The sequence below is a fragment of the Neltuma alba genome, unplaced genomic scaffold, assembly GCF_004799145.2.
Source record: "Neltuma alba isolate B1F8T4 unplaced genomic scaffold, ASM479914v2 tig00011419_pilon, whole genome shotgun sequence".
In the NCBI taxonomy this organism is placed as follows: Eukaryota; Viridiplantae; Streptophyta; class Magnoliopsida; order Fabales; family Fabaceae; genus Neltuma; species Neltuma alba.
The window spans coordinates 286,511-311,356 of NW_021636103.1; the positions used below are offsets into that span (position 1 = coordinate 286,511).

General features: G+C 33.5%; 3 protein-coding genes across 6 annotated transcripts; 2 read left to right on the top strand and 1 right to left on the bottom strand.

Moving 5' to 3' along the window:
• The first annotated feature begins 2,956 nt into the window (after window positions 1-2,956).
• LOC114713119 (alpha/beta hydrolase domain-containing protein WAV2) lies at window positions 2,957-7,195 on the top strand. Of its 2 annotated transcripts, none has more exons than XM_028897699.1 (8): window positions 2,957-3,431; window positions 4,432-4,467; window positions 4,561-4,639; window positions 4,762-4,816; window positions 4,915-5,031; window positions 5,863-6,027; window positions 6,289-6,532; window positions 6,882-7,195. In XM_028897699.1, exons 1-8 carry the CDS (start codon window positions 3,194-3,196, stop codon window positions 6,893-6,895), a joined length of 948 nt encoding a protein of 315 aa, XP_028753532.1. In that variant the 5' UTR covers window positions 2,957-3,193; the 3' UTR covers window positions 6,896-7,195. The 2 variants fall into 2 exon arrangements, with proteins under 2 accessions (XP_028753532.1, XP_028753530.1); XM_028897697.1 differs by having other exon boundaries at window positions 2,962-3,431; window positions 6,808-7,195.
• Window positions 7,196-8,986: 1,791 nt separating this feature from the next.
• Window positions 8,987-13,391, bottom strand: LOC114713132 (protein PLASTID MOVEMENT IMPAIRED 1-RELATED 1-like). 3 transcript variants are annotated; one of them, XM_028897720.1, is made up of 4 exons: window positions 13,298-13,391; window positions 13,055-13,142; window positions 10,584-12,892; window positions 8,987-10,482 (listed from the first exon to the last, which is right to left on the bottom strand). In XM_028897720.1, the coding sequence occupies exons 3-4, from the start codon at window positions 12,890-12,892 to the stop codon at window positions 9,306-9,308; spliced, it is 3,486 nt and encodes a 1,161-aa protein (XP_028753553.1). In that variant the 5' UTR covers window positions 13,055-13,142; window positions 13,298-13,391; the 3' UTR covers window positions 8,987-9,305. The 3 variants fall into 3 exon arrangements, with proteins under 3 accessions (XP_028753553.1, XP_028753552.1, XP_028753551.1); XM_028897719.1 differs by having other exon boundaries at window positions 13,055-13,192; window positions 13,298-13,365; XM_028897718.1 differs by lacking the exon at window positions 13,298-13,391 and having other exon boundaries at window positions 13,055-13,273.
• A 7,376-nt stretch (window positions 13,392-20,767) lies between these two features.
• Window positions 20,768-24,539, top strand: LOC114713118 (uncharacterized membrane protein C776.05). The gene is made up of 8 exons (XM_028897696.1): window positions 20,768-21,034; window positions 21,134-21,232; window positions 21,364-21,421; window positions 21,541-21,641; window positions 22,418-22,513; window positions 22,601-22,694; window positions 23,501-23,738; window positions 23,895-24,539. Exons 1-8 carry the CDS (start codon window positions 20,951-20,953, stop codon window positions 24,193-24,195), a joined length of 1,071 nt encoding a protein of 356 aa, XP_028753529.1. The 5' UTR covers window positions 20,768-20,950; the 3' UTR covers window positions 24,196-24,539.
• The last annotated feature ends 307 nt before the right edge of the window (window positions 24,540-24,846 follow it).

Consider the following 24,846-nt stretch of genomic DNA (forward strand, 5'->3'; position numbering starts at 1 on the left):
ATAAATAATTATAGGATAAAGTGAACTAACTGCATAATTTTTAAGAAATAATAATTAATATTCACACAGAAAGAAAAGAAGTTTAATACTCCTCCGGTCCTAAATATAGGACCCAATTGTTGAGTTAGTTTTTATCTTAAATATAAAACCTATTTCTTATATTTATCAATTTTCTCTAAAATACCTCTATAGATATTTCTTCAATCATAATCAAGTAGAAGCGGGAGATATGGTATTAAGAAAGATGATTATGGTGTCTTAGGGAAAACATATTACATTTTTTATAATTAACTAATTTACCTAACTTTCTTAATCTAATCAAGTTAATTAAATAGGTTTTATATTAAAGACCGAAGAAGTGCTACGTATAATAATCCTTTCTTCCTCGCAGAAAGGCATCGCCAAATAATGAGAAAAGAATATTAAACATAACAACAACAACAACTCTATATTCTTAAGTCATATTCAAATTAATAATTAACTATAGTAAATTCTTCAAATCTTACTTGCATGAATGAATTATTCTTGATACGGTCCTAAACTTCATCACTAATAAATGCTCCGAATCTAACAGCTTTGCTAAATACCTCAATTTATTTTTTTATTGGTCAATAATTTTTTATTTTAAAACTCCTTGGATTCTAAACTCAACCTAATTTATAAGCAACATAAAAGAATATGCATGTATTTAAATTCTTTGTATTTTCTCTGGCTCTATATAAAATATAAAAATGAATCACATTATTTATAACTTGTGGATAATATAAAGCTCATTATATATATATATATATTACTTTATTACAATATTCTAAACATTGATATTAACTTGACGTGACGGTCTAATTAAAAAAGAATCAAGAACTTCACCGGAAAAAAAAATTCAAGGAATGCATAATTACCGTCTCAGAAACTTATATATTTAGAATGATTTATTAAATTGTGCTAATTAATTTATTACCATTAAATATAAAATCTTATATTTGACTAACTATTATAGTGTCAGAAAATCATGCATATAATTTCCCAAAAATAAGGAACATAATCCTATGAAATGTCAAATGGGTAAGAAGTTTTCTCCAATTACATTATATATATATATATATATATATATATTCAAGATCATGATTTTTTTTTAATTTTACATAGTTTAAACTTTAAACCTACATACGTACACAAATATAACCTAGGATTTCATCTAAACATAATGGCTGGCATTGCTGCTGGAGCAACTTATCCTCATTTAACTGATTAACAACACATATCATTACTTTGAATGAAACTAAACAAAGTTTTATTTTGGAAGATCGAAGAAATTATAGGGCTTGGATCAAACTTTTTAAATTGTTTTTTTAGTTGATATATACTTAAATAATCTCTTAAAATGAGGATAATGCATCGTGAATGGTCGGGATAGCTCAACTAGTAGAGCACAGGATTGAAAATTCTCATGTCACCAATTCAGATATGGTTTGTGACACATGATTAATTTGTATGATTATCTATGAACATGGGTCAACGTACATATTTCTCAATAGAAGATCATCATACATATTTATCTGTCTAGGTGCCTGGAGATATACTCTTTCTAGATGAATAAAGAATGTGTATGTTCTATGTATATAGAAAGTATGTCAAAAAATAACTTATTCCTTCCCCCCCTCCAAGACTCCCAAAAAGAATGTTAATACTTCTTCAATAATATTCAAAAAGTTAAATTAATTGGTTGAAAAATCCAAAAGTCTAGTTTAGGGAAATTGAGGGGTAGAACTAGCCAAATTGTTTGCTCGAAAATTATGATTTTAATTTTGTTTAGAAATTTTTTATGTATTTAAAAATATATGATGAATTACCTATTGTACTGTGGGTTTAGCGATTAAAAAGGATTGGACACTCTCACAAAAAAAAAAGAGAATTCAATTCCTAAAATTGTAGCTAACATAGCTAAGCGAAGCGAGAGTACTACCGGCATGAGAATTAATGATGTAAAAAATACATGATGAATTGGTCTTTTCACAAGCTGTGAATGAACTCTTTTTTACAAAAATTGGGAAATACATTTTATAATTAGATCAAAACTACAATCAATAATTCTCATTTGAAATGCACAAACATGTCAAATACTACCTTCGATCCTAATTATAAGAGCCAATTGATTAATTTGAGGAAATTAAGAAAAGAAGTTAAATTAGTTATTTGTAATAAATATTTATTGTCTTTCCTAAAATATTCTTACTAATCAAGTATATTAGCTAAAACTATAATTATTAGAAGGACTATCTTAAAAAAATTAAGTAAATATGAGAGAAAAAATAGATTGGGGTCTTATATTTAAGACCAATATAAAAATCAAACAAGACTTTATATTAAGAACCGGAGTAGTATAAGATAAATGAATATGACAGTTTGTATTTTCGGCTTTCTTGCAGCAATCGGTAAGCTAATTACTCCTCCGGTCCTTATTATAAGACCCAATTTGACTTTTTATTTGGTCCTAATTATAAGACCCAATCCATTTTCTTTCTTATATTTATGCATTGTTTTCTAAGATAATCCTTCTAATAATGATAGTTTTAGCCAATATACTTAATTAGCAAGGATATTTAGGAATAACAACACTTATTTATTATAAATAACCAACTTAACTTACTTCCTTAATCTCCTCAAATAAATCAATTGGGTCTTATAATTAGGACCGGAGGAGTATTTATTACATTCTTTAGCCCCAGAAGAAGAAAAAAAATAACTATTTCATTTCATTCATTTTAGAATCAGTACATTAAAGTACCAACTAGATCTCAGTTTAACATGTTTAATTGTCGAAGTTAAACATGTTCTTCAGTCTCACCATCAAAATTGAGCTTTTCTTCAATTCACAAACCTTAAAACTATTTAAGAAGCTAAGAACTTTCTCCTTCAATTTTTTCTTTCATAAAAGAAAGTGTGACTTTATTAATCTTCTGCCGTGAATTTTGATCCTGCGAGGCCACAAATACCATCGAATTCGCCCTATTCGCTTGACGTTTCCCGAGAAATCAGCTTCAAACTCCAATCCCTCTCAATTTCTTCTCTCCTCACCTTGCTTTCACAAAAACACAAACACAGACGCCCTTTTTTCCCCCCCTTCTGCCACAAAACGAGGTGAGAATAAAGTGCGTGGTTTACGACGTCGCCATAGACTGGAAAGAATCAGAGAATGGTTTCCTATGTTAACATTCTGCTGTACGGAGTTGGGGGCTTAGTGGTGGCCGGTATGGCATTGCTGGTGGCGTTGCAGGAGAAGCTTGTGTACGTGCCCGTCGTGCCTGGCCTCACCAAATCCTACGCCATCACTCCCGCTCGCCTCAGGCTCACTTACGAGGACATCTGGCTCAGATCCTCCGATGGCGTGCGTCTTCACGCCTGGTTCATCAAGCTCTTACCTGAGTGTCGAGGTTTGATCTGACTGACTCACTGGGTTCAATTTTTTTTTTTTTTGCCAAACCTTTTGTTTCGCCTTGCCAATTTAAGTAATTTCGTTCTGATTGGTTTGGTGAAGAAATGAATGTTCTTGACTGAGGGAGTTAAGATGTGGATTTTGGCCCTTCTGGGGATACGAAGTTTAGCCTACTTTAAATTTGTCAGCTTTGAGCTCAATTTGGGGCTAGGATACAGGATTTAGGTTGTTTCGCGCTCGACTAAATTAATACAAATCGATTTGGATTTACATTTTTCTGAAATTTGCTTTGGGTTAGAGATATCTGGCTTATTTTGTTGTAGTTTTAGCTGGGTAAATGATTTAGCGTCTGCTTTGTTTTGGGCGTGCATTTGAAACTTAGATGTGCTATTTGGCATTTTATTTCTCAGAGTTAACTGAATATGGGGAAGTCAGTATCTTCTTGGAATGAAAGTTTTGGGGTGGACTGCTGTTGATTAAATGAAGCAGGCTGTGTTGCGTTTGGTTAAATGGAATAATCTCAAATTGGATTCCCTTCCCTTTTACATGTGCTTCTTTTAGAATTTAAATAATACTTACTGTGTCAGTGACCTATGGTCTTGGGTCACATCTTCTCGTCTTATGCATCAAAAGACTTGGTTGAAGGTCTTATTTTCGTCACTTTTATAACTATGCAGTCTAAACTTACCGCCTTGACTGTTCTAATTTAGTTTTCTTCCCTCTTTTGGATAATGCGGTGCTAATTTAATAGGCTACAAACTAGTCATAGAATAATAGGCCAATAGTGATCAGAACAACAGAAGGAACAAATTAATGTTCAACGTTTGAAAGTACAAATTCTTGGATGTAATTAGATCTAAATGCACCATGATGCAAGCTTTTGCGTTTGGTATGTTTTCTGTTAATTGAACCATTTGGTACTTTCTGTATGTTCATCAATTTACTGTTATAATAGATGCTGTTCTTAGAGGTTTTATATCCTCATGTTTCATTTACAGGTCCAACCATTTTGTTTTTCCAAGAAAATGCTGGAAGTATCCTTCATATGCTTTTTTATTTTTAATCTATACATCTTCACTTGATCAGGTTCATTATGCTTTTTAGAGGCCTTGACTACTGGCTTTTAGATATTGCTCATCGTCTTGAAATGGTGCGCATAATGTTGCAGCGGTTAAATTGCAATATTTTCATGCTTTCATACCGAGGGTATGTGCTAGTACCTCAATGTTATTATTTCATCACCTTATCTTTAACAGATTGATGCCTTCTAAAATGCACATGCAACTTTCTCTCTAGATTGGTACTAATATATCATTGGACTAAAACAGTTATGGAGCAAGTGATGGCTATCCTTCACAGCATGGTATTACTATGGATGCTCAGGTGTGCACAGGCATGCTTAATTTATTGATATCCTTATTTCAGTTGTCAATCTATTTCTCATAGATGTTTGCCATTGTGAATAACCTCTTTGTTCTCAGGCTGCATTAGACCATCTTTCTCAAAGGGACGATGTTGACACATCTAGAATAGTTGTATTTGGAAGGTCACTTGGCGGCGCTGTTGGAGCTGTGCTAGCAAAAAATAACCCTGATAAGGTATCTGTCTAGTAAACTTTGCACTTTTCTTTTGTTGTAGCCATTTCAGGATTCGTGAGTTTTTAGTTTACTTTTTTGCCATTGACAGCAATTTGTAGTGTGGGAATTTGGTCATCACTCTGAATCTCGATATGTTAAGCTACTATTTACTTATACCCTGCTAGATTGACAAGGGGAATTGTATGGAAATTCTCTATCAAGTAGCTCCAACCAGGTTTCTGAAATAGAACTGCAAGAGTTTTATAGCTGTATATGGATTTATAGCAATTCTCTATCAAGTAGGTCCAGCCAGGTTTCTGACATAGAATTGCAGGATTTTTATAGTTTTATATGGATTCATGACTTGTTTAATGATTATCTGAGAAATTTTATTCCTCTTACCCTGCCACTCTCCCCCCCCCCGGGGTGCCAACACCCACCCTGCAATAAACTAACAAATGAAAGAGTTGTACGGGCACTAACAGTATCATCTTTAAATGTCATTCATCATTCTGTTGTTTAAAAATATCATTTTGCCAACCAGTGAGCATTTTACTTTATGATGGAGTTTTTATCATGACGTATTTTACTAGCATTTTGGTCTTTAGGGAAGTATTCATTTTGAACTTTACTTTCAGAATATATTCAACTTGAGTAGTTTAACATACAGTCGTCATTTCTTTTTTTGTATTCATTATATTGTACTTACCATTGAGCGAGTCATGAAAACAAAGGACTGATGCAATCTTGGATCCTACCTTTTTAGATTCATCCCTCCTTGTTATTATCAACAAGAGCTTGTTCATGCCCCTGTAGTTTACAAATATTTTTGGCCTTCTTTCTGCATCATAGGTTGCGGCACTGATACTGGAGAATACTTTTACATCAATATTGGATATGGCTGGTGTTTTATTACCTTTTCTGAAGTGGTTTATTGGAGGAAGCAGCTCTAAAGGTCTTAAAATTCTCAATTTTCTTGTACGCTCTCCATGGAATACTGCTGAGATTGTTGGCCAGGTGAGGAATACTTCCATTTTCATATTTCTCCTGTATGTATAAGATATGCATTTATTCACTTGCTTTTGCGAGGTTTAGAAGTGAGGTTAAAGCCCCTCAAGTCCATGGAGGATGCTGATTTTCGATTTTAGAATTTCTTATTTATCTCAATAAAAAGTATCATTCAATGTTTTGCTTCCAAGCCATTTTTCTTTTATGTGTCTCTTGCTGGATTTGCAAGTTTGGGCCTCACCTTTTTTCTAAATACTATGTTAATGCCAGGTTAAGCAGCCCATCCTTTTTCTCTCGGGGTTGCAAGATGAGATGATCCCACCATCACATATGCGAATTCTCTATGCCAAGGCAGCTGCTCGTAATAATCGATGTCTCTTCGTGGAATTTCCTACTGGCATGCATATGGACACATGGCTAGCTGGTGGCGATAACTACTGGAAAACAATTCAGGACTTCCTTGAACAGCATGCTTCAGGGGAAAGGGAAAGCAGTTCAACTACAAACAGTAACGGTAATATTTTCCTCAGACTATTTTCATTTTCAACCATAGGATGGATTAGGAAATCAAGACACCTTTGCTGAATACAACAATTAAATGAATTTTACCCAATCTTCCCTTTCAAAAGACTTTACCATGTTTTATGCTCTTATTCAAACTTCATGAAACTGAAACCATTCTTGTGAACAATAATGTTGCTCCATTTTAACACCAGCTCTAAACCAACCACCATTGTTGCATGCTTCCCTTTTGAATTCTCAATCAATTGTTGTTTACACTGCTTCCAGATATTGGGGCGAGGTGATTGGCTATAAGTAGATTATTTCGATGATAGTAATTCGCTAACTAAGGATTCAAACAGTTTCTGCCCTATGAAGTTATACCCGCCTTGAGCTCTCTGTGATGCCGGTGCCTGCCGCTCCAAGTCAGACTTTTTCATGTCACAATTTGGGTTGTGGATTACAGAACTTGGAAGATGTGAGGCAATTTATGATTCCTTTTTCTTTAATGTACTGCTACCTGATGGGGTCTGGATCCCTGCTGAACTCTGACAGATGACAATATTATATATAAAATTTTGCCAAAGGTAATATGTATCTTAGCCTCATGTTTGTCTATATACCTTTTGTTTTCCTTACGTTTTCACACTATAGATTCCAAAGCACACTTGGGCTATTATGGTGTCTACTATTCAACTTAGATTCTAATGCAGGCGCACCCTGCCCCATAATGTCTATTTTGTTTGTTTCATTTGATTCTTATGAAAAAATTTTGAATGCCTCTGTTTGAATCAATATATAATCTTACCTGCCTTGAGGATATGAAAACTCTGGTTTGTGAACCGCATATGAGTCTCATGAACGTTGCTGTCAAATGATCATTGGACCCTTTGGTGAAGTAATTCACAAGATTGTTATTGTTTCCTATTATTTTAAAAAGCTGGAAATTTCATCAAATTTTTCCTTGCTACTGATGCTTGAATGCTTATTAATATGCATATGGACCCATGTATAAATACTGCATGCTTGTTGTCTGTAATCTATGAAACATAAATTGATTTTGATTTGTCTTCAAAATAGAGGCACCCATGTCCAGGGGTAGAAACTCCACTTATGATCCATTTAAATAGGATAGTGTAAAATATATTGCAATCCTGACTTGATCTGAAGATTGGGTGGAATACCTCAATTTCTTAAAACATCTGAAAAGAGTACTCTTGCAAGGTGTTTGATGTTAGGATTTTTCCCCCTAGAAACACTATATAAGTGGAAATTGCTGCAAGAGTAATATTTTGGTTTGATCCAGTATTGCTATTGGCTTCCGAGTTGAGTGGGGCATTCTAACCTAACCCTCACTTGGAATAAGATGGGGATGCTTTAATATTTTAATAAAAAAATAATTGCAAGGGACCAAATTATCCTTCAAGTAAAAAAAAAAAAAAAAATTGAACTAATGAGAAGATTAGGTTAGTTGTACCAGTTTTTTATGGAGAGCTACAGTACTTTTCCCTCACCTTAACAATGGAATGATATTCCCCAGTTTTATTGCCAAGGAATGAGCTTAGAGAGTGGGCCTTCATCAAAGCAAACGTTGGCGATAATGGCCCCACAACATATTCATAATTAGAAAAAAAATCTTTTAAATGTATTTTCTTTTCGGCTTAATTTTTCTTTTTGGAGATTATTTTTCTATTGCCTTGAGCTGCTTTTTAATTATTGATCAGATCGTAGTTACGACTATGACTCCTCTGAAATTAATCCTACTAAAAAGACCATGGAGGAATCACTAATCATTAGAGCATGCCAATATTGCAGCACCATTTTCTTTAGTGTGAGCGAAAACGAAATAAATTGATTTATTTATCAATAAACATTTATAATTTATTAAATTAGATTTTAACCCTCCGTTACACGATGAATTGGAGCTAGAAAAAAAATGTGTTGTTAGCATATAAGATGGTTTGTGAAAATTTTCAACACTTTGGCGAGAGTCATTATGAATGTTGTGCAATTTAAAGTAGTAATGTTTTCTTTTAAAGAAATCGTTATTGTATATTTTCTATCATTAACTCTGTCTGGTTATTCTAAAATTAGAATGAATAAAATTATGACAGAACAATTAAAGGATAAAAAAAAATCTTCAAATGCCAAGGTGTTAAAATTGGACTGACCGTTGAGTCGGTCAAAGTACTAATTTATATTTCAATAGTTGGTCTATAGTTCAATCGTTTATGATTAAATTAATGTTTTAATTATATATTAATTAATAATTAATATACGGAAAAAAGGTAACAATAAAATGTATAATAACAAAATAATTATAAGTTAAATATATAATGTATACATCCTTTTTTTTTTTCCTCCCCAAAAAAGATATAAACACGTTACCCGCTGTATCATGGAGAAGCATACTTTTCCCCCAAGATCAAGAAGCCTAGCTTTCCAAAACCAAGAAAGGAATAAAAAGAAAGCAGAAAAAGGCTTGATACTATGAGCTCATTCAAACACTTCCTTTACACTGCGCATTGGACTTTCTTTTCAAAGCAATATAATTTAGCCAATGTGTATAAAATATACACACGCTCCTTTCGGAGGACATAAATACAGCAGATGCAGACAAAGGAATCTTACAAACGGTTCTATGGAACAAAAATGAGCCTAATTCTGATTTACTTCTGTCTACATCCCTCATATCTCAATTAGTCTTGTAATTTTTCAAGGGAAGGTTGCTTTATTCGTGATCTGACAAGGATAGGACCTAACCAAGAAAAATCCGAAATGCAGATTCACTTCAATCTAATGGTTTTATCTGATATAATGACGTTGGGGTTTCTGATATGCGGATTTACAGCTGCCAATTCCTTCCATTTTGATCCCGAACCATAAACACGAGATGATATGCTCCACAATGTATCACCAGGTTGCACTTTTGTTGTAGAGAAAGCACCAGATTTGGATGCAACTTTTGACTTCATTATCGGATGCTTATTGCTCTTCCCCATTCCATTGGCAAGTAGCCAACGGGAGCCAGACTTTTCATTGGTTGAAGTACCCCAAAGCTTCTTCTTGCGGGGCTCAGGTTCGGTTGACAGACCAGCAACATGGACTTCAGTTATTTTAAACTGAGGAATGCCCTCCTCTTCAGAGATTTTCTCTTCTTCCTTGTCATCCTTTGACTCCAACTTGGCGCTAGTTTCACGCTCATCATCTTCGTCATTATTGTTCCTTATCTCGGACACATTGCAGTAAATTCTTGGCTTTGGTGGGACAAACACCCTCTCAACTTGTATCAGAGCAAGCATTGGTGTTCCAACAGGCTCATAGTCGCGCAGAGGATCACGCAGTTGCACCATCAAAGCTACTGTAAAATTATTTCCCAATAAACCACACTTTCTGCCATGGCCTTTGCCTCTTTTCTTCTCTCCCTTAGAGGTCCCACGAATGAAGTCAAAGGAGTTTGCATGATGAGCAGCAAGAAGTTTAGAAGTATGATCACTGATATTCTCTATATCATCAATATCACCAGAATCCAACCTCATCCATTCATCCAGAGTTAACGATAGGCCCATTATCCCATCAACAGATTCAACGCCATCACTGCTGTCCTTTAGATCCAACAACTGCAAACCTGCAGCTCCATCCAGGCCAAGAGACCCACTGATATCAGCCCCCCTGCCCTGGAGAGCTGAAACATCCCCAATGGATTGTGCAATGATGTTTGATGGTGCATCCTGGTCAGACATCCCAGACTGTATTCTCAAACCCTCCATTGAAAGTGCTTCAATTTTATCCATAGCCAGTGGAGCAAGATCTTCCAATGAAGCGAATTCTGAACTTGTTTGATTGCCTAATGAACTTGTATTAGACTTTGCAGTCTTTGGTCCCGATGATGTTCCTTTCGAGCCCCTCTGTGCAGAACTAGTATCTTGCCCTGCCACCAAATCATGCTGCGAGAGACATTGCCTACATAGATGAAGCAGCATTCAATAAATGAAACATGCATGAAGAAACGGCTCTGTAAGAATTCTAATTGTAACAAATTGATTGAAACATGATTGACAAACCTCTCTGTTCCCTCCAAGAGAGGCATAGCTTCCCAAGCCACTTGCTGCATTGTTTTCCCTGTGATGTCCTCCAGAGGCATTAACTTATTCGCCTGCATTGAGAGCTTTTCAATTCCCAGTGAAGCCAGACGCTGCAAAATCTCCGTTACACCAGAACCCATTTCTGCAGGTACCACGACAGGATTGGATACTTGCATAATCAAGCTTCCACCACTTTTAGCATTCCTGAAAAGTGAGGGATCCATGGTTCGTAAAAATCCCCCATCCTTTGTCTGAAGAAAAGGACCTAAACCTTCTGCAAGAGGAGGCAAAGTAAGAGGTTCTTCAGGTGATGAGTGGATGGGACTTCCAAAACCAGTAGGGTCTTTCGGTGGAGAATTCTTGAAGGCATCCTCATTCAAACCCCACTCACGCATCAAGGCTTCTGTTTCCAAGTCTTCTACCATCTGAGCCCTCTGTTTGCTCCTCACATCCTGTGTCTCGGTTGGATGCACCTCCTGCAGCAGATCTTGGAACGGTGATGAAGATCTGCAGCCCTCAGAGAAGTTCCACTGCTCAGATCCAACAGGAGCATTATAGTCAACTTCAACTTCATCATCACCCATTTCAAAATCAAATAAAGAAAAACCCTCGGCTAGAGCCTCCTTCTCAAATTGCCTTAAAAGGCGCTCTCTTGGGGACTCGGATTCACTTTCAGAACTCAAACCAAATGGGCTATGGTCCGCACCTATCATGCTTAAAAATTCACTGGCGACTGATTCAGTAATATCATCCAAGCTATGTGATTTTTTCATTTTATATTCAGATCTGGTTTCAACATATGCCTCATCTTTGGGAGATTCCAGTGCAGCTGTCTCCAAATCAGAGATACTATTTAAAGCTGATTCTAATTCCTGCATGAGCAGCTCTTTAGTGATAAAGTCATCATCTTCAGAAGTGAATTTGTTTGGCGTAAACTTCTCCTTAGAATCATCATTTTCCTCACCCAAGGAATCACATTTAATAGCATGTTCAGAAGATAACTGGATACCAGCAATATCATGGGTATCAACATCAGAATCAGGAGCCTTTGTGGTGGATGCCTCCAAGTTAAGACGTTCATTTGATGACGATTCTATGCCTTGATCAACAACAGAAAATCTACCTTGGCATTCTTCAGGGTTTTCATTAACATCACCATCACCATCAGAATGGACTGGTTCCAGGTTTTCTTGAAACACACTAATTTCAGGATTGCCAGGAACTGGGCTGCATTTTTCATCATTGCCAACACATTCTTCAGATTTTTCTTTCCCAGAATCAGTCAAGTGAGACTCATTTGGTTTGCTTTCTTCAAGATTCTCAGAGCACAAATCCAGTTCAGGTTTGTCATGCACGGGAGCATTTGTCTTTTCTTCATCAAATTTCTGATATAGAATGTCTATTGAGCTGGCCAGTGCCGACTTTGATGTTGGCAAAACCTCATGAAGATCCTTTACCTCATCTATAGTTCGAGGAGAATACTGCTTGGCAAAACTAGGCACACTTCCAACTCGCCTAGAAGTCAAAGCATTAGGAACAGTATGGTTGTCCTTGGTAGCATTACTGTTATCACCAACCACCTCATACCCAAAACTGACATTCATTACAGCACCCCTGGCAACTCCAGATAATCTAAAACTAGTAGTCCACTTCCCTGAGTTCTTCTCCTCCTCAAGTTCTTCCAGTGTAAGAGGAAGCAACCTTGTGAGGTCTACCCTATGCTTCCCCAAATCGAGTTCTGGCGCACTAAGAATACAAGCATAGAGTAAAAAATGCTTAGCTTCATATTTAGCTGAATGGTGAGGTCCACTCCTACTACCATACACTGAGCAAGTGTAGGTCAATTTCTCTTCAAATTCTGCCACGCCTTCAACTACCTTGGCTGGACGGGTCACCAAAACCCCATCCCGCCTCTTCCAGTATACACTAAGGCTAGCATCATTAAAAGTTGAAGGTAACTTCTCGATCAAATGGACTTGGAGAGAAAAACTACAGTCAAACCTCCGATTGCGGATATGGGAAAAGGCCTTTAACGGTCTCCAATTCCATATGGACTTCTTATCCTTGCGTGAAGGATCTTCATTACTAGCTGCAGGGTTCGATCTGGGATCAGGCAAATGAGACTTCCCGGCAGACTTGGATCGAGAATTAGCGGAAGAAACTGTTTTCCTCGGAAATTTTTTATCCAAATACAAAGCCTTGCTAATAGTTTCAATCTCTTTTAACAGCTTCCCATCCCTCGAACTTTCGCCAGTCTTCTTACGAGCTTCAACTTTGGACAACATCATCTGTAGTTCAAAAACAAAAACCAAATTGAATCGAACCAGCGAGGAAAAATCCCTCATAAACCAAGAGGAATTAACATATACATATTCGTAAACATGTGGGGAAACAAAAGAAAAACCAGCAGATTCCATCAGCAACCCAAAGAAATCACAAAATTGATTTACCGGATGATGTTAAAGATGAACCAAAGCATCAGAAGAAGCTGCAGCGAAAACCCTAGATCACCCAGCCCGAAAAACCACCACCCTCATTCTGAAATTCAAAATGGAAACTCCATGCCAATCAAAATAATCCACCTTTGACTCCAAAAGAAAAGAGCGAAATAGAGAGAGAAACTGAGCGAAAGAGATTGGAAAGAGATGAGAAACAGAAAATTGATGCAATAGGCAGTGAAAATGAAATCTTACAGAGTGTTCACAACATTTGAGCAAAAGCTTGTTATCTTCACGACTTCACCAACCCCTCTCTCTCTCTCTCTCTCTCCCTTCAATTGCCGCTCCCTCTTTCAAAACGGAATAAAGCATAAACTTCCAACCAAAAAAGCAAAAGAATTTTCAGGTGTAAAAAAATATATATACTCTATATATATATATATATATATATCACATGTTACAATATACTAGTATTATATATTTGTTCTCACTCCCCATAAATTCAATACATTTTCCTTGCAGTCCTCATAAAATTTAGATATAAATACTCTTAAGTCTTAACAGATTACTCCTTTTGCTTCTTAATGTAATAATTAATTAACTAATTTAAGTAGATTAAAAAGTTAGTTAAATTAATTAATATGATATATCTTTTTTAAACCCCTTAATCATCTTTCTTAATTTTTTCCTCCCTTTCTTATTTGATTATTATTATGATAATATCAGTAAACTTAATTTGAGAAAAATTGATAAACATGTGAAATAAACTTACATAGGATCAATATTAACTCTTCAATTAAGTCATATACTAAAGACCAGAGTAATATATTATACTATTCATAATAAATCATAAATAATACTCCTCTGATTTTAAATATAAAACTTAATTTTTAGTATATGGAGGATCAGAGGAGTATAACTTTTTTCGCTGATTTTACAAAATATGCAAAAATCACACACATTTCAGATTGGAATTATAAAAAAAAAATGCATATGACAAATATAGTGGAAATAAAAGGAAATGATGAGTGTAATGATGATATTTGAACCTCATGTCTGTTTTTTTTTTTGTTTACTTCTCTTTGGATATGTAAATATATGAATTTTATTGGCCAATTAAATATATAAATATTGAAAATTCAATTTATAATTTTTCTTGCCTCTTCTTTTTAACCGTGGGGCAAGACTTTATTTGTAGCCTTGACTCTTGATGAAATATAATGATTTTCTTCTTTTAATGTTTATTGATGGGTATCTTTGTATTTTTAAAACTATTTAGCATGACATTGATTCTTAATATTAAAGATACTAAATTTTTATCCCACACATATTAAATAACAAGTCAGAGAATATGAAATGCACAGTTTATTTGATTTTTAACTGTGTAGACTTTAGAACATTTTTAATGAAATGTAGTTATAGTTAAAACTATAATATAACTGCGGCCAACTCAAATTGGCTCGAGTGATGAAAACTTTTCTTATTTAAATAAGTCATTAGAAATCCGAATCCTAACCCTGCTATATATATATATATATATATATATATATATATATAGAAAATTGTAAGGAAATATAGTTAATTAGTTATATAAGGAAATGTGATTCAGAACGCAGAACATTCATATGCCAAATATGGAAAAATGTTGATTGATTAAAATATGAAATCCAATGTATCAAAAATTTATCAAAGTCAAATCATGAAGAAATGATGTAAAAAAATTTTTTATTAAACAACTAGATAGAGTTAGATGAAAAATAAAATAAAATTTGAGTATGTTTTTATAATTAAGTTGAGAGATCACAATATGATAAAAATTAAATGATGAAATAAAGCATCAATCAAAAATAAAAAATTATGTGATAAAAAAAATGTAGTTTAGCCTCTAATCAGATTCAAGAGACAATATTGGTTGGTCCGCCGCGGGAGACAAGGGATAAGATGAATCAAGCCTTAGCTGTCTCAAATGAATGTGCTTTTGTTCTATTGGCGTCGATTCTCTTTTACGTGTACATATCAATCTTATTTAATTTCTTCAATTTTCTTTTTGTTTTTTTAATTAATTTCTTCGATTTTATTTTTTTTAATTGTCTTCTCATAATCATGTCTCGCCATGCCGGTTTCCACAAGCATTGGAAAAAAAATTCTAATTTAATTGATTGATTTTCAATTTAAATATTACATTATTTTTTAATATTTGTTGATTCCCAATTTATATAAATAGCTCTCATGCTATAGTTCATGTCATATTTTACTGGAAAATTGACTCATGCAAAGTTAGTTGTATGTGGATTAAAGCAAAAGAAATTATCTACACATAATTTAAAATTTAACGAGATTATACGCACATCATGGCTAAAATATATATTTAGTCCTTTATTTTTATACAGAATTTTAATTTAATTTATTAACTTTAAAAGATATATTTTAAGTCATTTAACCCTAAATCTTTTAACAGAAATATTGACATTGGTATCTTAAATATTGATAAAACATTCTTAAATACTAATATGTTAATTTAAATTTTTTAAATAGTCATGATTGTTAAAAAAAATCATTTAAACTTAAAAATTTTAAAGCTAAAGGACTAAAAATATATTTTTTAAAGCTAAGCAATCAAATTGAAACTTTATATAAAATTAAAGTATAAATATATACTTTAGTCTAACGAAAAGTGATAAATTAGACCCCATAATACGAATATGATATATTGAATTAAAAAACGACCAATAAATGACAAGAAATCATCAGCATAATTAAAAAAAAATATTGTCAAGTTTTAAAGTTTGAAAGTTAATTACGTACAATTCAACGTTTAAAAGTTATATATAATTTTTTCCTTGGAGTCTCTATAATTTGACTTGACTTTTTTAATAAGATTTCTATAGTTTTTTTTCTTTTTATGAGGTTTTTATAATCTTATATGATTTTTAATTAGATCCTATAACTTAATAAATTATTCATGTTATTTATAAGTCATGAAAAATACAATTTGTTAAAATAATTTATTATATGTAAATATATAGATAATGTCTTGTTTATTTCTGTTTTTTTTCTTAAATAAAAAATTTCTATTACTTCTCTTTATAGTTTAGAGACAATTCTATTTAAGACACAAATACAAATTTTAAGCATTTTTTTTAGTTGATTTGTGGGTAAAACTCAATGGGTTGGAAAGAATATTTTCTCCTGTTAAGTTTAATATTTTCTCACATGAATACATATAAAATACAAACACAAATTTTATTACTACCATCCTTTCTCTTTTTACCTAAGTTACCATTTTTAAATTTGTAAAATGGAAAAAAACAAAAAGAAAAGAAGATTAATATTTTATATAAAAATTTTAGATGGGGGTTTAAACTCGAACCAAAGTAAGGGCGGAGTGTTTGATCCCACTCCTCTTAAGTGATATCATGTTAAGTAGGATGAACTTATAATAGACTCTTAGGGGGTATTCGGGAAAGAATAAAATCATAGTTTTATAAGTACTTTTACAGTATACGAAGTAAATATGTGGAGGAGTTTATCTCTATTTGTAAAAAAATACTTCCGAGAAGCACTTTTGGGGTTAGCCAAAAAAACACCCCCTTTTATGGTTTGCCTAGGCACTCTTAGATCCAAATGCCTTCACAGGTGCCAGAATGGAAAATCAAACCCTATTTTTGGGTGAGAGGGTTTAATTCTCAGGGTTCATTTGAAATAGTTTATAAATAATTTTTCAATTATGATTTACGAAATATAAAATAACCATATAAAAAAAATTTATCTAAATTTATATAAAAGGTATTTATAAGTTATTAACGCCATGTCAAATAAGGCCTAAAAAGGTCGAGAATGATGATTGATTCGTCGTAGCTGTATAAGAGGCAAGAGTTGGGCCCGCAGGTGGCCCACTGCGCAATTTTCAAATTGAGGCGCCGCCGAAGCGGGCAAATCTTAGAGTTCAATTGCGCAATAATTCATATTTGTAATTTAAATTTTAAATTTTAAGTATTCATATACCATTTACAAATCAAATATGTGGATTTTTTATATGAAATTTGGAATGGAACACATGATTTATGAATTATAATAATATGACGTTTTTACAATATCAATATATAAAATATGTAGGAGCCACGTTATTTCTAAGCAATAAATATAATGATTCGTAGTTTTCATGCAGCTTATTCTATTTTCCTCTCAATTTTGTTTTACATTCAAGAAATATTTAAAATTTTAAAAATGAAAATTAAGTACTTGAACTTGCATACTTAACTAAATTTTACGTTCCGTATGAAGGAATTAATTTCGTGTTTAATTGGAGGAAAATGAAGAAGAACAAAGATTTTAATTTCAATTTTAAAAAAATGGACAAGTGGGTTATAATACTTTGATTAAATAAAAACAGATGACGTAAGAGGAAAAAAATGAATAATATCAATTAAAAGATTTTATCCTTATTTCTCGATGATGAAACTCAACCAAATTTTTTCTCCCCTCCTCTCTCTTTCCTTCAAGCCAAACAAATCATAAATATTAAATTGATAATTTGATTAAAATTAATATCAACCAATCATTATTGAACTTTATACTTAAAATCTTGTAAAATCTGATTCAATCAAAAGCGGGCCAATTCATCATACAAATCAATAAGCATTTTCAATATCACTAATTATACCTTGCTTCTTTTTTTGTGGCCAATACGGCACTAATTATACGTTATTAATGATTATTCCCCCATCTCTTTTATCTATATGCCTCAAATGAGTATTTACGAAAGAAATTTCCTTCTAAGGGCATGAGTTTTTAGAGTATTTTCAAAATTCACGGTTCTGAAATATGATTATTTCACTTTTGATTTTCCTTCAAGATGTTGACGGCCAAAATTCTTCCACTAACCAACGCCTATTGGTAACATGATTATTTCTCTTAGAGGGTCATGAAATATCATTCTCCCTATTCCCATCTGCATTAATTGTTTTTTATTGTATAAGTAAAACAATTACATTAAAGAGCCCAAGGCGACTGGAATACTTGGGCTTGGCCCAAAAATTTGATCCCCCACCCCCCAAGCATTATCATAAGCATAACCCCGGGATGTACAAGTGTGTATGTGTGTGTTAATAATTAGATACTAAGACCAATAGGGATTGGTTTAAATAGTAAGCAGCTTGATACCGCTTAAGCGAAATCTTGAGTTCGAACCTCAGCATATGCAGAAATATCTGTTGGAAGACTTACCTACTACAGTCAGGTGTGCGACGCGAGTCGGGTCCAGATGTAGTCGGAGCAAAGTTTCGGTAAACTGGATGGGCAACAAAAAAATTAGATACTAAGTTTTATAGTTGAGATAGTAAACAGTTTCATATTTATTTTTTTAAAAAAAAAAGGATTGCAAAGGGGCAGGCACGAAACTACATCACAACACACTCCGCACTAACACTTGCTCAATTACCACTCGGCCGAACGGCCGGTGGTATTGACGGCTTATTTTTAACTACAGTAGTATTGACAAGTTATTAAAAGTGAAGTTTATTATCATTATTTTCTTTTTGCCGGAGAAATTTATTTATCACTATACTAATAAAGTTACATAACCTGCTATTACACACACATTAATTATCTATAAATCCCCCAGGTTTCCGCTGGGCAGATATGTTTCCGACAAAATTAGTTAGTTAAATTCATTGATTTTAAATTTTTATTTTTTAAAAAATAAAAAAGAAAAAAATTCAAAAAATATCTCTAAAATTTCAAAATTTTAAATAAGTAATTGTTAAAAAATATGTTGTTATTTACTTTTTCAATATAATCAATTGTTATTAAAATGTAGTAAACAAGATTGATTTCAAATTTTAAAATTCAAGAGGCTTTTTTTTTTTTAAATTTTCCCATAAAAAAGTCAGGTCATTAATTAACAAAATATCAAGCCCAAATCAAATATATCAAACCATAATATCACTTACTAGTCAAATAAATTACATCGGCTTCCTGCCTATTACCATTATGTTGACAAAGTGGTGATGTTTTACCTAATCAAAATACTACCTCCGATTCTAATTATAAGAGCCAGTTGACTAATTTAAGGAGGTTAAGAAAGTAAGTTGAGTTAGTTATTTGTTCTAAATAGGTATTGTCTTTCCTAAAATATCCTTCCTAATCAAGTGTATTGACTAGGATTATCATTGTTAAAAAGGCTACTTTGAAAAATATATATAAATATGAGAAACAAAGTGGATTGGGATCTTATATTTAGGATTAAAATAAAAATTTAACAGTGTCTTATATTAAAGACCGGAGCTAGTATATCACACAATAATATCACTTGCCAGTCAAATAAATTATAATGACTCTTTTGCATGTTTTTCTCGAGCCTCATAAATTATTTTTAAAGGTTAATCCAAATACTCCTTAAATAAAACTCGAACAAAAGATATTTTCTAATTCCACTCAAATATTTATGGATGTGGAAAGGCATCCTTAAGATCAAAATAATAATTGATAACATTTGTTGAAAAATTCAGAATGGTTGTTCAACTCCTTTTAACCATCCCTTATGGTGACCATGCGACATCTTTTTTTAAGCAAATTCTATTAATTATCTCATTTTGCAGAACACCAGGCAAAAGACTTGGAGATAATATTCCCGAGAATATGTCAAATCCATTTGAGATGCCCCCTCGCTCCTTCTTTCTTTCTTTTTCTTTCTTTTTTCTTTTCCTTCGACAATATGATAAATTAACTGGGAAACTAGAAAAGTGTTTAGATAAAATTAAAATTATAGTTTTAAAAGTACTTTTATAATATACTAAATAAATGTGTAGAGGAATTTATTTTGATTTTTAAACAAAAAAATTTTGAAAAGCACTTTTTATGGTGCCCAAACCACCTCTAAAGCCATGTGGCCAAGATTTTGTCCAATTAAAATACGGAATTATACAAAATTGATTCATAAGTTAATTATTCCTCCTTTCAACCCTATTTAAGTTTTAACTTTCAAAAAGAATATAATCCATCTTATAAGCTTTAATTTGGTGGGTCTTAATATTTAATATATTTTTTCAATGTTACCTTTAATTATTTTTCCCTTATCATAGTTTCTCACACATTCTCTTTCATCCTTTTTTTATTTATTATAAAGACATATTTAAAAACAAAAGAATATTTTTAAGGGAGAATTACATTCAAGTCCCACATAAGAGAAATAATCACTACAAAGTCCCAAGTAACAACCTGAGCAGCCTGTAATAACAAGTCCTACAGTGAGAATGACAACCTCTGGGACTTGTTTTTTAATTACGTGGGACCTCATTGTAATTCTCCCTATTTTTAACTTGTTTATTATTTTTAACTAATTGTTTATTATCCGTAAATTAGTTGTTTGAAATTTATAATAAGAATTGGAGGAAGTAATTAATATAATATACCCCTTATGATGTTTTTAGTCACATTTTATAAAAGATGTATTATTCAAAATATAAATTACTCTGAATTTATAGTATTATTACCGATAATAATAAAAATACAAAATAATTTTTTTTAGGTCATTTTAGTAAAGGCACTAATTTTTTTAAAATAACTTATAGTGTAATAAAGCACCGACCCAATAATTTTATACTAACATTTGGCAGTCCCCAAGATGGTTCACACGTGACACGTGTGTGTGTGTGTGTGTGTGTTGCGCATCTGAGAGAAATGGACAAGACGACAATGACCAGATTGTTTTATAATCCGCCTATCCGCGTCGAAGGTTAAAGAACATTCTGGTCTTTGGCTCAAGAGTCTCCTTCAATCCATAGACGGAAACGGCATTGTTCTTCTGATTCTTCACCTTCACGATCATCATCATCATCATCATCATCATCATTCTCTCTGTGTGTTGTTTGTGGATTGAGAACGTAGGTTTGTTAGTGTGTAGTAAAAATGTCCGATAACGAAGATCACGTGGAGTATACAAACGGCGAATCTTCTGAAAAGGTGAAGCAGAGATTCAGGGATAGATCTAAGGTATGCGTGAATCGAGATTTCGATTTGATTTTAGCCGTCGTTTGTATCCGTCTATTGTTTCTCAAGCTTTGGTTGTGATTTGGTTTGGCTCCAATGAAGGTGTTGTCGCAACAAGCTGTTCAGACGAAGGAGATGATTTCGAAGCAGGCGGATAAGATCGCTAAGCGAGCTGAGGAACATGAAAGGTTCATTAACAAGGTTTGCTTCTTCTTTCCTTCTTAATATGAAATTGATAATCCACGGGTTTCATTTTTTTTTTCCCCCTTTTTATTATGAATATGATACCTACTCTTGGCTATGTTAACAGTGAGTTTCATATGCATTTTCAGGTGACGCATTTTTTGGGGGTTCTAGGCTTTGGCGGCTTTTGCTTCCTCTTGGGGGCAAGTAAGTTGATAACTCTGATCAGTGGAACCATGTATAATGCTTTCTTTTTTTATTTCCCCTTAAACAAATCCATGGTTATCTTTACTTTTCTTTTTCAATATTTCTTTTATGTTTACCAGGACCTCAAGACATTCCGTATGTATATTGTTTCTTCTACGTCACCTTTGTTCCTCTCCGGTGGATATACTATAAGTATAAGAAATGGCATTACTATCTTCTGGTAAGATGTAATATCTCACACTTATCTGATCCATCTGTTAATTCAATACGTGCTTCTGAAACCGTGCATTGATTTCTTGAATAAAGTTCGGTGCCGTTGGTACTTCCTGTGCCATGTTACTCGGACTCCGAAGGATAGTACTGGTACCGTTTGGTAGGCATTTATTGAGAAGACAGTACAGGCGAAAATCTGTTGCTATAAAAAACAGACGGGTGGACTACTGGACTGCTGAGCAGGCTGATATCTAACTGACCATGTAATCTTAGAGGGGGGAGACGATAGATTTTATTTTTTGGGCCGAGTGAATTGACTTTGAATTCCTTGCAGCTATCACCGAATAACTCAGATGACGAATTATTTTTATTCTAACTGTTTGCTTCTTCTTCTTTTTTCCAAAATAAAAAATAAAAAAAAATCACCAACTCTTTATTTGGTTATGTACATAGCTGATGGGGATGAGAGTTACCAAATTCCATTTAAATTGTGAAGTTACTAAATATTGGCTTGTCTTGAGGTTTAAAGATGAAGTTAAAAGGATGATTTTCCTAAAGTTTAATTGTGTAGGTGGGATTTCTACATAAACATGTCCCACTAATAGCGAAGAGAGCATAATGGCTGTAAAAAGAGAGTAATATGAGCTTGCTCAATTATGTCTACTTGCCCTGTAGTTACTTAAATTATGAGAGCTGGATAGATATTCTTATTAATATCTTTTGAGTTGCGTCAAAAATCTGAGCAAGAAAATAAAAAAGTAACTTGATGTTTTTTTTGTTCAGGATTTTTGCTATTACGCCAATACAATATTCTTGGTTGACCTGCTGTTTTCTCCAAAGAATGAAAAGCTTTTCATGGTTTGCTTTGCCTTTGCGGAGGTAGGCTCTCAGTTTCTGATAGTTTGACACGTCGGCAGAAGAATGTTACAAGTGTCAACCTTGTAACTTATTGAAGTGTGGTTGCAGGGGCCATTGGCATGGGCTTTGATTGTGTGGCGGTGCAGCCTGGTTTTCAGTTCTTTTGACAAAATTGTTAGTGTTCTTATCCATCTTCTGCCTGGTAAGTTTGACCTCTTATGTTTTAGAATCTCTAATCTTAGTAGACAGGACAATTGGATTTTGGAACATCAACGGCTTCTATGATCTTAATTGTTTGCTTCTTTAATATTGATATTTTTAAATGTGTAATACGGAGTGCATATCAGGTATGTGTTCATGCACTAAATTTTAGGAGATAGAAATTGTGATAGAAGTATTATGGTTGATGATACTCTGCTGGCTTTGTGTTGGTTTTATCATCCCAATGATGATTTTCCTATTATAATATTAAAAGACTCTGGAACGTTGTTAGATTTGTTCAAATTATTCTCGTTGTTTTTTTTTTGGGCCCCGATTTTGATCTTTACCTGATGATATGGAATTGAGAAATAATCTTACTGTTCAAACACTCCGTAGTAGATATAGATTATAACTTAGTTTGCTGTCAAATGTTAGTAAATCTTATCAGTTATGATGGCTATGAGTTTTCTGAGCTAGAGATATGAAGCCAGACAATTTTTTTAATTTTTGGGTCGACATTTGTTGTAACATCTTACAATGGAGAAATTAGGGAGCACGGTTGAAGTTCATATTAGAGAAAATAGAAGGGAGAAACTATAAATGCCAAACTATTTTGCTTGCTAAGGAAATAGTGTAAATATGTTATAACGAAGGTATTGAAGTAAACTTCAATTCCATTTATCTGGGATAAATATTTACATGTTAATTGCCAGTGTATTCTGAACTTTTGATAGTAGGCCAACTTCATGTTGCTTAATGTATCTAATTTGGTTGCATTTCGTTGTCTAACCCAATAATTACTTTCAGGATTGGTTTTCTTTACCATTAGGTGGTGGAACCCCGCAACCTTTGAAGCCATGCATCCAGAGGGAAGTGCTCGAAGGCCTACATGGCCTTATGTGGAAGATAAGGCCTACCTCTGGACATGGCTGTTTTTTGTTCCTTTAGCTGCCTACACTTTGTGGCAGGTCCTTTACTTTCTCATTGTGAATGTTTTACGCCGACAAAGGCTTTTAAGAGATCCTGAGGTCATGACCTCATACAGGTAACTAACAGATTCCTTCTCTATACTTTCCAACTCTCTTTCTCAAATTAAAGAGAATATTTACACATCCGTCCTCTTTTGCCAAGAATCAAGATTCTGGCGCTGTGACGTGTGTGTTATTAAATGGACTGTTATATTTATCTGCGTGTTTCTTAGGGAGCTCTCCAAAAAGGCTCAGAAAGCAAACAACGTATGGTGGCGCTTAAGTGGGATGCTTGGAGATCAAAATCGCTTGTTGATGTACATTGTTTTGCAAGCCATGTTCACTGTGGCAACCATGGCACTCGCCGTGCCCATATTCTTGTCGTATAGGTTGCATGTAGTTTTCCAGTTACTCAAGGTTTCTGCAACTGTATGGAATGGAGGGAGTTTTCTGTTAGACGTAATGCCTAGGCAGGCGATTATGAAGGAGAAAAAGAAATCAGAGATGCAAACTGATCAAAACCATGAGGAATAATCTCATTCGTGGTTTCAGTGAAGTTCTAGAAGTTCAACAGAGCAGTCAGGAATCGCAACTAGAGATGTGGAAGTAGTTGTACAATGTAGATCAAGGTTTTTTTTTTTGTTTGGTTTGTTGGGGGTGATACTTCCAGTCCAATAGTTCAGGAAATGCTACTGATGTGAATGTACGCGTATGTTACAAATGCATATTTTGTAGGACGGTGTCGATATGTGCGCTTTGTAGTGTTCTCCCTTTCCTATGAAAGCTGCTGAAATGATATTTTTACAAAATGTGTATCAGAGAATCCTATTTTATTTTATACGCAAAACAATATTAACATGCTAATTCGTGTTGTTAAATGAGAATTGTTTCCTTCTCGCATAATTGCATATTGAATTATTAGAGTTCATAGCAAACTGCATGAAGTTTCTGACACGGTAACAGCAAAAGTAAAGGATGAGGGATGAAGCAATAGGCGTTCCCATGATAACCGCAAGAGAAGCAATTCAATTTCTACTCCCAATAAAAAGTTTTAATCAGATGTGTATGATAGACATTTTAAACAAACACATTATATTACGAAAATAGGCACTTATTTCCAATTTTATACAAATTAAGAAATTTAGTTTTAAGTAGTAAAATTTTAAACCTCCCAGGAAGAAATGT